The sequence below is a fragment of the Tachypleus tridentatus genome, chromosome 13, assembly GCF_004210375.1.
Source record: "Tachypleus tridentatus isolate NWPU-2018 chromosome 13, ASM421037v1, whole genome shotgun sequence".
NCBI lineage: Eukaryota > Metazoa > Arthropoda > Merostomata > Xiphosura > Limulidae > Tachypleus > Tachypleus tridentatus.
In genome coordinates, this window is record NC_134837.1 from 143,249,695 (window position 1) to 143,263,733 (window position 14,039).

Sequence of the window (14,039 nt, forward strand, 5' to 3'; positions counted from 1 at the left end):
ATTATTCAGTTACAGAAACTTCAATTCATTACATAGCAATATAAAGATTCAATACTAAAAAGAACACAATAAATTGACAGGAATGTACTGTAAAATTAGACTTGTTGGGCCAGAAGAAAGCACACATTGTAGTCTGTTTATTTTGAGCTTGCAAAACACAAAAAACAAACAAACATTTTTATGTGATGCATTTCCATTTCTTTATTACAATAGCATATCATATGCCTAAATCAAAATAAACAGTGCACCAAAATCAAAAATACAGAACTTAAAAAACTGAAAGTCAAGATCAACAGAATATAATGTGCATACCATGACAGTTTAAACTCAACATTTTTACTTCTTATTGACAGAAAGCATTTCACATGGTTAAATGCATCTTGGTGTGCTTACATATCAAAAACAATCAAATGCATGCACAAATTGTTTTAAAGATTTACTCTATAGTATCAATTACTTACCCGAGCTCGAGAGCCCTGTTCAGAACAATCTCCTCCACTACCACTGCCTGTGTCTTGAGAGTCACTAGACTCAACTCCATCACCATTACATAAAATAAATTCATGTTTATAAGCAAGGTCTGGATATTTTTTCTTTCTCGAAATTGCTGATTCCATTGTTCTATCTACAAGCAAGTAAAAAGATATGCAGTTGATAACTAAATATGTAATTGTGGCATGTAAGTCCGTCACCAACTATGACGTATCAAATTTTCAAGACAATCCACAGAAACTGCAAGAGGACTTATCACTGGGATCACTTTTCTTTGTCTGTCTCTACTGTCAGTGAAAACACCAACATTTCTTCTGATGAAAGTGACTCAAATGATCATTAAAATACTGAAGTAAATGCTCATTTTTGTCTTGTTGGTGTGAAATGTGAATATATCAATAACCTTACCCAACTCAATAACATAAAGAGTATTGTTATAAAAATCATTGTATACTGAAGAATGTTTTTTCAATATTTGTTTCCAACACAATACATGCATTGGCTATTTACCAATAAAAAAATCTTCCTTGTATTTGTTTTCATAACTTCATAAATATTTCAACAAAATTTGTATGAAAATTTTAGCAACAGCAATTACACTTCATTTATTCATACTTCTTTAACTTAAAGTATTTAAAAAAATTGCATACATTCTTAAAATCCCTACAAATTCTCAGTAAAATCTTGCATTTCAGTAAATAGATCCAGATCATTTCAGTACTAGCGATCTCTTGTCCCATAACATAACGTATACTGTCATTAGCTTGTTATATGAAGTAACTGTGTAATGAACAATCTAACCTGAATAATGATCTTTAAAATGACCATCAAGCAGTATCATTCACTCAAACTCAATCTAACAATTAAACTTAGTATCAAATGTGATTTATTTTACAAACCTCTCAACTCAGATGACTCTTAAAAGAAAATAGCCACTGAAAGAAGATTGGTGTGCTAGACTTTGTCAGAAAAAACAAACAAACGAAAACTACCATAACCGGGATTTAAATTCACAGTTCATGAATTACTTGATCAGTTACAATCCAACAAAACAAGATGCACAAATTTAAAACTTCAAGCAAATAGTGCATCATTCTTCAATTTTTTTCATAAATAAACCACATAAGCCACACGGACCCACATCCAGTTCTAACTATCCATCTTGGCTGTTACATGGAGAAATATCTTCAACTATCATTATATTCCATGCACTTACCTAAGGTTCATATTGTTTAATAACATTATATAAAATTTAAACTTCAGTAGTCTCTTAACAATACATGACAATAATATACTATGAGCTTCTATACAAATAACAATATTTTAAGTGAAATTGAGCTTGCTAAGAAGTACTGAATGTTATATCAAAAGTTTTCGTATGAGGTTAAAATGTCATCAATTTTCATTCCTTGAGGGATAAAATGGCCTAATTTTATGTGGTAAATCATATCCATATTGATTTCATGCTGGATCCTATAATCCTAAACTTATAGCAGCATGCATTTCAGAGCTAAACAATTTGATGTAATACTATATGACATTAAAAGTTCACTGATAATAAAAATGTAATTTATAAAGTACACATCTAAAATCTAAGTGCATAAACACATACAGTACATAGACCAAAGATGCATCTGTTTCTTGCACTTGATAGAAACATACCACATCAAAAGCTTGTGAACCCTGAAGTAAAGTTAACAATAATGCTAAAGTAAGATATACCAGTAAACTGATGAGTTAGACTTAACAAATATGGCAACTTACCCAGTGTCAAGCTTTCAATAAAATATACCTGATAGGAATCCAATAATCAATATTTCAAACTTTTTTGATAGCATACCTCCAAATTAAAAGTTGTAGAATTTCTTTATTTTCTCTATAGCACATTTATTGTGCTGATGAACTCTGCTTGCTATCAAGCCTTTGTGACAACAGATGAATACCAGTCCTACAACTCAAGTCCACCAGTTAAGTGCCATTAGTTTTTTTGAGAAGTCGTGCAGATCTGTGTTCACTCAAGTATATTGTCATCATTGACAGATAATAACTACTTCCTGTTGCAAGATGTAACTGCTATACCCCATATTTCAAAAGTACCTGTACAGGAAAAGCAGCTTCTATCTACATGTACACAACAGCTTTGTTTATTCAACAATGGCTGCACTTTTAATCAATAATATACTAGTCTTCTCCAATCACTGTTTTAGGGAGTAGTTAACAGCTCGTGCCTGTGATGACTGTTCAAAAAGTAGCTACTTTGACACGCATACAGAAGTTAAGAGAGTGTAAATGTACATCAGTAATGAAGCAGCTTACAAAAACTTGTATTATTATTATTTTTCTCTACTCTGTAAATGAATAGCATCTTTGTCTATATTTTAATACAGAACAATACACTATCTTTAATAACAATATAATAAAGCACCCTTCTAAAGCTCTTGGAATTAGTGCATATTTTTTACACAGCTTATTCACATTTTTATTTAATTAAACCATTTAAACAAGATGAACATTAATAATTTTTCAAATCAAGAACTTTTACAGTTACTTTAATACTCATACTAACCCTTCATCTGTAATAAAAAATTAGAAATAAATATAAAATTAAGAAGTCTTCCAGAACAATCAATACGTGTGTGTGTGTGTGTGTATAAAACATTAGATGATACCCTATAACAATATTTTACTATAAACAAAACTAGTGCACCAGTAAAAATATCTAACATTTGCAAACTAAACTTCTTCTAATCCACAGTAAATCTGGTGTATCTATCTTTACAAAGTATATTACCAGTGATAATTTTAGTTCAGTACTAAACAATCAGGACTGTAGAATAATGTCATTTGCATGAGTATTTTTTTATACAGTAAAGAGACACAGCAAAGAAATGTTAGTCAACTCTGTGGGAGTAAATGTTTTAACCATTATACACTAACCCATATTATTCATAACTAACATAGATTTTCTAGAACCTTAACTAGCATATAACTCATGTCAATATAGAAACTCAATTTTCTTTAAAGGAACTCCAAATACCAGAGTTCTGTAATGTGTCAACAATCTAACTGTTAAAGATGTTAAAACTTTAATTATCTCACAAAGATATAGTTAAAGAAAAAGAGGTCAGTATTATGAAATAATGGCATATATAAAAATACTATTAAAGTCATTCATCTGCAACTTCTTACTGAGGTATCTACATTGATTTACAAATATTTAAATACTATAATTATGAAGACTGTTCTTAGTTTACAGAAATCTTGACTACAGAAATTGTCAGTATACCTTATAACATAATTCACACATATATACAGTACATACTTTGACTATTAAACAAACATAATTAACACGCACACAACTCCCAATATAAAATAAATGCATTTTAACTATGAGAACTATACACAAATATTCTATTGCTGCTAAATTATTTTTCAGTTCTTCCCTAACTACCACATAGAAATGACTATAAGTGAGCATTCATGTAAATTTATGTATACAAACTATGATAATGAACATACACTACATAGACAACACTTACTGCATTCAATTGTCTAGCAACAGATACCTTAAAAAAATAACACAATGTTTGTAGAGGCACCTTGATTATTTTACATCATATGTGGAGTTAATATAACAATTAACCAACTTTACATAAAATTGCCATCACAATAATTATACAAGTGTACCAGTTATACATATGTTATTTCCTACCAAATGTATTTCATAAACAAACCATTGGTTTGTAAAATTAAATAACTACTTATGTATTGACTACCATATAAAATATCCAAATAACTATACACACAAACCTTTATTCATATTATACAAACACACATTAATTTTATAGAAAATTCTTTTATCATGTAAGCATACATCCTGTACACAAATGTGTCAAAGTTAAAGCTTTGAAGTACCCTAATTTTTATTTTGGTGTACAGGTAGATATTAACAATTTATAAGTATAGAACAATAAGCCACATAACCCATAAATGAGTATATACATAGTTTTGTAATAAAAAACATTTTTTACAACATCTGATGAGAAAGATCAAACACACTGCTTACAATATTTGCATTTCTCACAACCCAAGTTTGATCAATTTAATTTTCTGTATTACAAACACACTACATTTCTTTTGTGATTTAAAAAGGCAATTAATCACAATCTTTTTACATAAGGCTTCTTAGCATAAAGTGAAACTAGAATAAATCTTGATATCAAATATTGAAAACACTTCTAATGAACTTCATACTTATGAAGTGATGTTTTAATTCCTGCTTTTTTAAAATTTTTCAATAACTTTGACTCATATCATGTTACAGCAAGTTACTTGTTTCTTTTAAGTTCCTGAATTTGTTTGTTCACTCCCTACAGTCTCTAAGTTTATTTAAACTTTCACATTAAATTTAGTAATAATCTTCTATTAACATTTGTTTATGTATAGTTTTATACAAAAAACTAGAGAGCTCTTAAGTATGTAATATATTTCATTTTGTTCTAAATCATACTCCTAGTCAAACAATATTACTCATAACATCTAGACAAATGTATTGGATATGTACAATACAAATTTGGATAAGTTTCAATATACACAAAAATAGTGCAATATACAGAGGTGATTCACAGCTTCAACTAGCATAACCTCCTTAAATCTAAAGGCAGAGATCAGAAAATCTTCATAAGTACTATTGAGAACATTTTACACGTAAAAATAAATTCAAGATTACATTTCTTTTGTTAATGCTCTATCTACATACATTTTAAATGCATTATATCAGTGAAACTGGATTAAAAACAAGTTATGATAGGTTAGATTACAACATATTTCCACATAGTAAGTGTACTGCAAGAAGTCTTATCTATCAATTTTTATATTTAACCATGCATGCACCTGATGTATATGTACAGGGTAACTTTAGATTAGTACATGCAAACTAAAGAAAAACTTGTTGACCTACTTCTATCACCTATAATGTCAAATGTATATAGTAAAAATAATAATTGTAACAGGTTTGTATAGTTAAGTTAAAAAGAACAAACCTTTTACAATGCTGATTAAACAATCAATAAGTATCCAAACATTCTAAATGGACCAAAGCATTGAAAACAATATTGTGATCAAAACATTAGCATGCAAACAGTACAGATTAATCATAACACACTAGTGCATGAAAAATTATAATCAAAACACTATGACGTGGAAACTACAAAAAGTTCAAAACACAAGCATCATTAGCATTTGGATACTACAAAGTAATTGAAACACTATCATGTAAACACACCAGAAGATGATATAAACACACTACTACGTTAACATTTTAAAACAAGCAAATAGCATGTAAACAGAACAAAATGATCAAATCATGCTGCATGTGAACACAACAAAGTGATCAAAACAGTGAACACAACAAACAAGCTGAATATAAAGCAACAGAGCAAAAAATATTACACTTAAAAAATTAAAACATTCTTTATGGCCACAGAATAATTTTGGAGCAATCCACTGATACAGATGTAGAGTGGAGGCACCAGTAAGTGTACAAGTATTGAAAAATTATCAAATTTCTTTGGATAACACTCAAACGTCTGATATACATTATCATTAATGTTCTGAAGTACCCCTACATGTATCTTGCAAATGTTTAACCTATACATATTATAAGTAAGTTGCTCTGTTACCCATGATAATTAAATTGTATTTTGTTTTTTTATCAAAACTGTTTAAATTTATCAGATATGTATGCTAATACTGAGATCTAAAAGTACGTACCATTATGAGCATATATAATACTATAATATAATATATTATACTATTATGGATTTACACTAAAATTCAGATTATCTATTTTTAAAAATATTCTTGAAGTATTTGATTAAACAATGCCAACTTTACCAGTTTAATATGAAAATAAAATTTCATACTGAATTATTATTTTGTATACAGTTCTATTTCCTGAAAAATGCATTTTGAAAATCACTAAATTATTGTACAATTTGTTCTTGAGTATGGAAGCACATTATAATCTTATAATAGTAAGTTGGCAAACAATTATTTATAAACATAATGAAGTGACTGAATTTCGGGGGAGCATACTACATATAGTATGTTTATTCTCAGATAAACCACTTTATTACCCTTATAAATCATTGTTTTCCAACTTATTATTATACCATAGTAGTAAATAGGAGAAGGCAAATAAGTTAATACTATTAACCTCTGTAGAAAAACAATCATAATCATTTTGGTGTCATTAGAGTGGAATTTCATTATTTAACACTTTTCATCAAGTATATAATAGACTGCAAACAAACTTTCACATGAATATAATAGTTATTAAATAAAGTGTAAGAAAGTTTATTAATGAAGTTGGAGCCTCATAATTTCTGTAACTACTGTGCATTATATCATGTAGTTGGAGCTGAGGAATTTTTGGAGTGCAGTGTTCTAGAATCTGGATCTTGAAGCTGAAGTTATGTAATATTTGTGGGTGCAGTGTTCTAGACCACAAAGTTGGAGCTTTGCAATCTTTATAGCTACTGTGCACAAGTTCATGTTGTTGAAGCTCTAATATTTGTAGGTAGTGTATTTTAGTTAACATATATGGAACTATGCAACCATTGTGGGTGAAGTTTTGCAACCTATGCAACTACAGTTATGTAATCAATGTAGATTAAATAAAAAGACTAAATAGTTACAACTATGTGGTATAGTGATAATAGATAAACAATACATAAAGGAATCACAAAAATGAGATAGTAAAAACTACATGGTGAACTTGTTAATTATCACAGAAAGTACAAAAGAAAGGCAATTACATAATATAATCCCTTTGTAAGTTATATGTATTATGCAGACTATCATACTCTGTTTTCATACAGTTTATCAATGGGCAATTGTGCAATATCGTTTCAAATTTCTTATATCACTCCCCTCAATTTAGCTAAGTTTATTTTTTTTTCATCTCCTTGATCTTTACACTTTTTATACAAATGTATATAACCTCAGGAATGTTCATATTGGTTGCAAACCAAATCATAGTTGTGTGTTCTTTACTATCAAGATAACATTTTGCCACATCTGCTGGATGCTTGAAAGAACTGTCTTACTGGAAAATTAATTCCCACCTGAAGATGTGGGTTTCTGAAGGAATGGTAAAATGGATCAGAACCTCCCTGTACTAACCAGCAGTCAAGGTGCCATCAAATGTGTGTAAATCTGAGATGCAGATCAAAACTTGCACCAATCCTCTACTTGATCACATGTTGTACACTGAATATTTAGTATTAACTTCTGATAAGCAAGATACTAGTTATTAGAAACTAAAAAATTATACCTGTAACGAGTATGGCGAATTAAGTATACTTTTCTTAGCTTCATACTTATAAATATGATAACTGACAAACTCTTTTAGCCACCATTAAACTATAAATACAATAATTCTGAAAGCATTAAGTGTATCTTCACAAAACTTGGTAAGCTGTTAGTAAACATCACAAATCTGTTCTACACAAAAAGTCAGAATTCTAATAAGACATTTTTACCAAAGATTTGTCTGTAAATTTTTGATGCGCTTTTAATTAATCAATTTCACAGTAAGGTATTTTTCATGCAAAAAATAAAAATTCATTTTTCTTCTTTTAGCCTTCATATTTCAATTGCATAACCACTAGAGTCTACTTAATGAATAACAAAAGTTTTTTTTCAGTAAAACTTTATATCTTATCATTTATTTTGTCTACCCTAAAACAAACATTAACAGGGCCCAAGAAGGCTCATAGATGTTGGCTGTAAATTGTATTAAGTGATTATATTCATTATTGTGCAAAAAAAATGGCATTTTTTGCACTTGTTACTCTTAAGGAGACATTTTGCATTTATTTTATCTTCTTTGTACACAGGAACATACTTAAACAAGACTATTTTTTCATACTGCAGTAGATTTCAAATATGCATTTTAGAACATAAAAAATAATATCAAGCAATAGAATAGAATATAAAACTATAATGATTTGTCTGATTTTCTAACTAAATAATGGATAGCTTCAAAAATGCCATTACTGCTTGGACAATCTTAAGAAATACATCAAGCTCTCCTCAAAAACATTGGCTTTGACTACTTAAAGAACACAGACAACTATCTAATCTATGCAATTTAAAATATACTCTTCATATTGGTTATAAATGTCAAACAGGCAATGTCAGAAAATTAAAGACATTCCTTAAAATACAGGATATGAGAGAAGCATGTAATGCAGCTAAACAAGTATAAGTGGTATCTCATTAAAAATAGAAGGGATTAATGTGCAAAGTTTGTTAACATAAATTCATAAAACAGCAGTTTAATTAAATGTTGAATATTATTCCATAAAAATCATCATAATGTGCACTCTAATCCTTTCCTGTTCCCAGAATTAATTAAATTAATGTTAAAGATAGATTAAAGTATATTTTACTGACAAATCACATAAACACTATTTGTTTGCTTCATGTTCTGTCAGATATTCAATGTTCACTGAAGAGCTAAGCATCTGTAAAAGCAAAACTTGAGAATCCTTTCCACACAATGGTCTTTTGACCAATGAAAGCTCATTTAAAAGATCTGATAGTCTAAGATAACAGTTGAGGAATTGTGGATATTGCAAACAGAGGAAAATTACAACAAGATATTTGATGATGCTGAGAAAAAGGTAACTTCCCTAGATCTGGTGCCCACTGAACTACCACACATTTGCAGACCCCCCAGAAGGATCACAGGTGATGGCTCAGCACACCATTCTGCAACAGCTAGAGATTACTAGAGAAGCCAATATTTTGAATTTGTGGACACAGTCATAGAACATCTGACCACTAGATTCAATGCGGACAACAATGACTTGAGGCAATATCTGGTACTTGAGAACATGATCACATCTGGCAAGATTGACAACTCAGTTATAAACTTCTATCCAGAAATCTCTGCACAACAGCTCAAGTTTCAGTTGCCCATGTTCAAAGGAACAACAAAGGCAGTATCTCTGAAAGGTGCAAAGGATGCTTACTGTTTAGATCGTTTTCTAGTTTTATGTTACTAGATTATTCATAGTAAAAGATATGTTCCTATCTTATGGATAAGCAGAATCAAACAATATCAATAAGCATTCTTAATCATTGGTATTCTATATTCCTTGTGGCAACTTATTAGCTTGTTACAACAATATCTGAACCTAACCTGCAAGAACTATACCATAAGTTTTAGTTTTAGGAGTAGTTTTTGATTGGCTAGTAATGGTGTTTGAATGACTTACACACATATTTACTGAAACTGGTATTACTCTTATGTAAATACAAAAATGTATATTTATAACTAAATGTCTTCTTAACTTCAACAGTGGTTGTCAATGCATTAAGATCAGCATACTTCACAAAAAAGTGATTAATGTGTATTTACTGGCAAGTTTTGTTTTTAATACACAAAAGAACTTCTGGTGTACACCACTAAATATATGTAAACAATAATAAGTGATATGGGATGTTTACTGAAGTTTATAAGTTCATTTATTAAATATTTTTATATTTCAAGTACTTTGCTATTTATTTAGCCTAAATATTTTTTTCACACCTTAGATATAAAATAACACCTTGTTACAAGTGAAGTTGAGCCAATGACCCAATGCACTGTAATCAACACGATTTTACAGTATTTTACTTGATTTACATATCTTTACAATATTCTACCAGTGTTAAATCATATCACATAGAGCATTTTACCTAGTTTGCATCATACTTTAATCATACAACACATTAATTTAATAATTAATAATTTATAGCATATTTCAATAGCTTGAGTTCAGCCAATGACTATGGCCAATAGAAATTTGCCATTATCAACAAAATCAATCTCATTAGCCTTAATAAGTTGACTGTAAAAGACAATTATGTGTCCACTGGATGATGGGTGAAATCTATCTATAAGTGAACCTATCTTTAGGCTGTTTACAAGCATGTGTACAGACATATAACTATGTGCATAACTATGCTCCTTGTACATGTACACTGTTATATAAAGATGAAACACAAAATTAGGCATTGTAAGTGTACATGACATATACCACCTGGATACAAAACACTCTGGCTGAGCCAAAAGGCTAAACTGGTTGAGGGACCAGATATATTGTCTGGTAAAAGCTTAATGTTGAAGTGTACATTCAATAGAGCAAAGAATATCAAAAGAAATACTTGCAGTAATCTTTGTGAAATGAAATAAATATTTTTTAAGTACATATTTTTTTCCAATTAGCACAAGAATGCTTAAAGTATTTCTCATGTAAATTTTGGAAAGATAGCATACTTTTAATCTTTTCCATGAATAATTATGATTATTTGATTTCTTTAAGACAAGGAAAAAAAACCTTAAAAAATATGTTACTGTTATGGGAAAATAAATGACGGCTACATCTACTGCAGATTCTTCTGTCTGGTGTTTGTATAGTGTTGTTATATGAAATTTAAAGAACACACAAATACATGTATGTTAGATAAATTTTACATTTTTAACACTCCTACGAAAAGTGGGGCCTTACAGGCCCCAGAGCAACTTAAAAGGTTATTAATATTAGGCTAATAATTTTGTATTTAAATGAAATTGCCATTTAAATCCATTAATGAATGGATTAACGAGATTCCCACTGTCCCTATGTACTATCTAGCAAAACCACAGCCAGGGGAACGGGCTTGAAGAAATCAGGACTAGAAACGTCTTTTCGTAGGAGTGTTAACAGAAAAAAGATTTCCTAGAAGATAAAATGTTAATAGATTAATAGTGAAAAATGGTTCTGCAACAGCACCTGAAAGTTTCATATCTTAGTTAACCCTACATATAATTCATATATTATTTTACAGTATTTCATTCAACCAGTATATGCTTGAAATAAAGTTATTCCAATTTACACATGCTATAAATCACAGAGGAATTAAAAGAAAAAGGTAAACTTGTGCTGCAGGAACATTCATGATTAACCTAAAATAATCTATAGCTATTATACTGCATATATCCTAGATCAATAAACTACAGTTCATAACAGACAATGCAGACTAATGCAACACCTGTACATAAACTACATTTCTTTTCCTACAAGTACATTCTGAATGCCATTTAGTGAAGTTACAGTATCACAAGTAATTTGCAAGGACAAACAAAGAACTTATACAGTAGTTACTAGTACAAACTGCAGTGCATGTTGTAATATAAACACAAATAGTAAAATAATATTTGAGTATACCTACTTCTATTTTAAAAATCTTTATCAATCTGAACTTGTCTTACATCATATTGTTTCAACATATCTAACCATTAGTCAAAAACATTTCTACTTACTGCTTCATTGAATAACAACTAATGTATATCTACAAGGTTATTAACCTTCACAGTCTAATCACTACAGCAACCATGACATTTTAAACTAGCCAAGACTGAACATTGAGAATTTTGAAAATATCAAAAACAGTTATTCAATTTATTTTAAGAGAAATCTTACAGAAATGTAAAATGTGCTCATACCATTTTCAAAAATAAATTAACTAGTTATGTAAAATAAAGTTAAACCTCTTACATATGAACAATGAAATTTTTTGTAATAGATCTTAATTTATTTATTATTCAAAACTCTGCACTATATTATTTAGAAGTAACTTCTTTATTTTGCTTTGTTATAAAATGTTTTTAAACAATTTCCTAAGGTAATGAGCACTGAAACCTTCATTTCAGAAAAAAAATAGAAAGAGCTATGAATTTTCTAAATTTATATTAAGTACTCTATTAAATAACTGAAGCATTATTACAATACTATATTTTTGTAATATAGAAAATGTTCAGCTGAGCATTCCTAAGAAATGTGCTATTTCAAAATCTAAGCATCAAGTATGAAATGAAGGTTAAATTCATCACACTCAAAACCTAAAACATTTCAGCTATTTTCATTTTATTATGATATCTTTCTTCCATCTTTTTAAAAAAAGTAACATACCATAATATTCTTATTCAGCTAAAGACTTGTGCCCAATTTTCTTTAAAGATGTTATAAATATCAATATTTTTTTACAGTAGAATTAGGTTAATTAACCATAACTTAACAATTATTAAAACACGTACAGTATAAAAACATAAAAAAAATGGTGTTATTTTCCATTTCTTTTTCTCTACACCTCAGCTAAAAACAAACTCACCACTCTCTGGAGGTTTTTGGACCACATCATTTGGATTTGAGTGCCACGTGAAACTTCGTTTATATTCTGTATGTAACTATAGAATAAATACAGAATTATTAAAAACTAAGAAAATTTCTTTCCACTTCTTACACCTTACAAACTACTAGAAGCAGATTTTTTTAATTTCAATTTATTTTTTCAAAGAAGTTGCTACTAAATATTTAATAACAAGATACAGATATAAAATTTATTAACCACCTTATTAAAAAGAAATAAAAATAAGGTTTTCTCAGATGAATGGATAGAGACAATACTAAAAAAAAACATCACAAACTCTTTTAAATAGTTCAATGATTATGACATTAATCACAGAATGAAAAAAAAACAAAAATTTCCCAAGTTTAATGAGTAAGTTGGTTTAAAACTAGGGATGGAAAGATCAGAGAAAAATGACTTTTATACAATGTTAGTTACATCTATAAAAAAGCACAAATACATAATGTGTGTATTATTAATATTCATAGAAGCTGAAAGTTTTAATATATTATTAAATTATTGATTATTATTAAAGTTCATACTGATCTGGCTGTTGTTTTTGTTTTAGTGGCTTCTATTGGCTGTATTCAAGTTATTGCAAAAACTAAAATAATATTACTATTAATAATAATTATAAACGAAATAAACCAAGAACAAATGAAATTAATAATCAAGTCTCAATGCCATTTGTAACAGTATCGCAGATATATATTTTAAGCCACATAAAACTACCATGCTTCCAGTACTTAATTTTAGATGTATTGTTGACTGTAGAACTAAAATATAATTAGCAATTCATTTGTAATTATGGTCATTTGCAGTGCACGCTGTCAACTATCAATACTCACTGGTTTTTCATCAATCGGCACAGGACAAGAACGACATAAGTTCCATACAGAATTGAGCATGTGAACGCCTTAGGTTGTTTCAGTGTGTAAAAAGCAAACTGTGAACTTTAAAAATTATGCCAACACAATGTCACCTCGCAACTGCAGTATACAAATACTTGAATTTTGCCGGCTCAACTAACACTCACTTCAACGCAGCAGCTCAAACATCTGCAATATGCCGCGTTAATTCCGAAAACATCAGATAGTTAATGCCATCTATCATTAAGAGATCGAATTAATAAAGAATCTCTCTAGTGCATTCAGACTTCTCATAAACTTGGTAATGAGTCTGTATAATTTTTTTTTATTTAAATAATTAGCAAGGCTCCTTTTTCATATGATTTTTTTAAAAAACTGACGAAAGTAATATAGAGACAAAATTAAGATGGGGTGGTTTGTTTGTTTGTTTGTTTTTTAAATTTTGCGCAAAGCTAC

At 29.2% G+C, this 14,039-nt stretch overlaps 1 protein-coding gene across 3 annotated transcripts in view; it reads right to left on the reverse strand.

Moving 5' to 3' along the window:
- Positions 1-13,767, reverse strand: part of LOC143240566 (uncharacterized) — a 72,298-nt gene extending 58,531 nt beyond the window's left edge. Inside the window, exons 1-3 of one of the 3 annotated variants that reach the window (XM_076483215.1) lie at positions 13,563-13,767; positions 12,697-12,772; positions 462-625 (exon numbers count right to left, since the gene is read on the reverse strand). In XM_076483215.1, the coding sequence (XP_076339330.1) occupies positions 462-625; positions 12,697-12,772; positions 13,563-13,622 (300 nt within the window). In that variant the 5' untranslated portion in view covers positions 13,623-13,767. Of the gene's footprint in view, positions 1-461; positions 626-2,256; positions 2,472-12,696; positions 12,773-13,562 lie in introns of those variants that run through there. The other 2 variants (XM_076483216.1, XM_076483217.1) reach the window with 2 other exon arrangements.
- Between the last annotated feature and the right edge of the window lie 272 nt (positions 13,768-14,039).